Here is a 1591-nt window from a genome sequence, read left to right on the forward strand (position 1 = left end):
TTAATGTGCCTCGACTTGACCATTTCTGTGCATTTTTAGCACTCAGAAAGATATGTTCTGTGCAATTGTTTTGATATAGAGAAACAACCTATAATTGTAGTTTCAACATTATTTATTCCTCAGACATTCCCCTTTAAATACAATAAATATAAGTTGTATACAAAGTGACCAACATTTGGTTTTCGACCACTGAAAATGGATATTATTCAACAATCTGGACATGGAGCCGCTTTGAGATCCCCATATCTCGGGGACTGAACAATACGGGGCCTTAAAAATGAAGATGCCAAAAGGAAAGTTTGTTAAGATCCAAAATCTAAAAGGACATTAAGATACTTTTAATACTTCTTGAGTTACAGCCATGCAAACTTTGGAGAATGAACTTAAAAAGTGCTTTTTCCCCATTTTTGAACTGTCACCATTGGCATATAATGCAACAAAGATTGATAAAATCAACAGATGTTATAAATAGACCTACCAATCTCTGTGTAAAAATAATATAACGATGCTGCCATTTTTCGAAGTCATTTTTAACCCCATGTGATTTGGCTCCAAATCTCAGGTGAAAATGATCATTTTGACCCTCCTATACAAAACAGTGCATTATTTAGTAAATATACGTCCATGATATTTAATATTTAGATTTTCCTCTTCATTTATGCATTTCTTTAACTAGAAAAAATATTACCAAAATCAAAATTTTGAGCCAAGTTGACACGTAATCACCCTATTCCATTCCAAACATAGAAACTATGAAACTGCAGTCATGTAATCACAAGTCACTCATGCAAACATGAATAACTGAGGTCAAGCAAAGGATGCGTTCCTCAATGGTGCTATGTGTTATCTTGGCAGAGTTCTTCATGCAGGATATTTCCTACAGTCTGAATCGAGTGAGGTCTCAGGAGCAGCTGCTGAAGTCGGTCCTGCTTTACTCTTTCGACCACAACCACATCGCCTCCTTCACGTCGCTCTGCTATCTCGACGTGAAAGAACAGAAGCCCTCGAAGGACCAGATGTGTTCTCCGCATCCCGGCACGCAGCAGTCGGTCCCTCTTCTCAGCTTCCACGTCCACACTGACAGAAGGGTCCTTCGCCGCTGGGTGGAGGTCGACGTGACCTCCTTCCTCCATCCTCTCATTCAAGCCCATAAGAAGGACATCCATCTGCTGATCAACCTGACCTGCATTGAAGACATGATCCCCAGACCCGGAGGCCAGGTTCACAAGAGCCCAGTGGAGTTAACTCCCAGATCTCCGTCTCTTCTCCTGTACCTTAATGACACCAGCGAGGTTGCGTACCAGAGAAGAGCCACACGAGGTAGGATGGTAGACCTGACATCAAACCACTGGGATAGAAAGTCCACTTTGTGGGATTCAACTTCACGAAAGAGACGAGGCACCCTAAAGAGCACCAGTTCGCCGGAAACCAGCGCGCCCAAACTCGTCCCCATGTACGACTTCCCCACAGACGACTGTGACCTGTATGATTTCAAAGTGAGCTTCAGTCAGCTCAAACTGGACCATTGGATCATAGCGCCTCACAGATACAACCCGAGGTACTGTAAGGGATCTTGTCCGAGGGCTGTGGG

The 1591-nt window shown here is 43.0% G+C and overlaps 1 protein-coding gene across 1 annotated transcript; it reads left to right on the forward strand.

Annotated features, from left to right (window-relative positions):
* Positions 1–818: 818 nt before the first annotated feature.
* LOC107738896 (growth/differentiation factor 9-like) lies at positions 819–1583 on the forward strand (the record flags this gene model as incomplete). The annotated part of the gene is made up of 1 exon (XM_016550801.1): positions 819–1583. A coding segment is annotated over exon 1 (765 nt), but the record flags the coding sequence as incomplete, so codon positions are not given.
* Positions 1584–1591: the final 8 nt, after the last annotated feature.

Source organism: Sinocyclocheilus rhinocerous, unplaced genomic scaffold, assembly GCF_001515625.1.
Source record: "Sinocyclocheilus rhinocerous isolate Xijiao unplaced genomic scaffold, SAMN03320098_v1.1 scaffold45125, whole genome shotgun sequence".
Lineage (NCBI taxonomy): Eukaryota > Metazoa > Chordata > Actinopteri > Cypriniformes > Cyprinidae > Sinocyclocheilus > Sinocyclocheilus rhinocerous.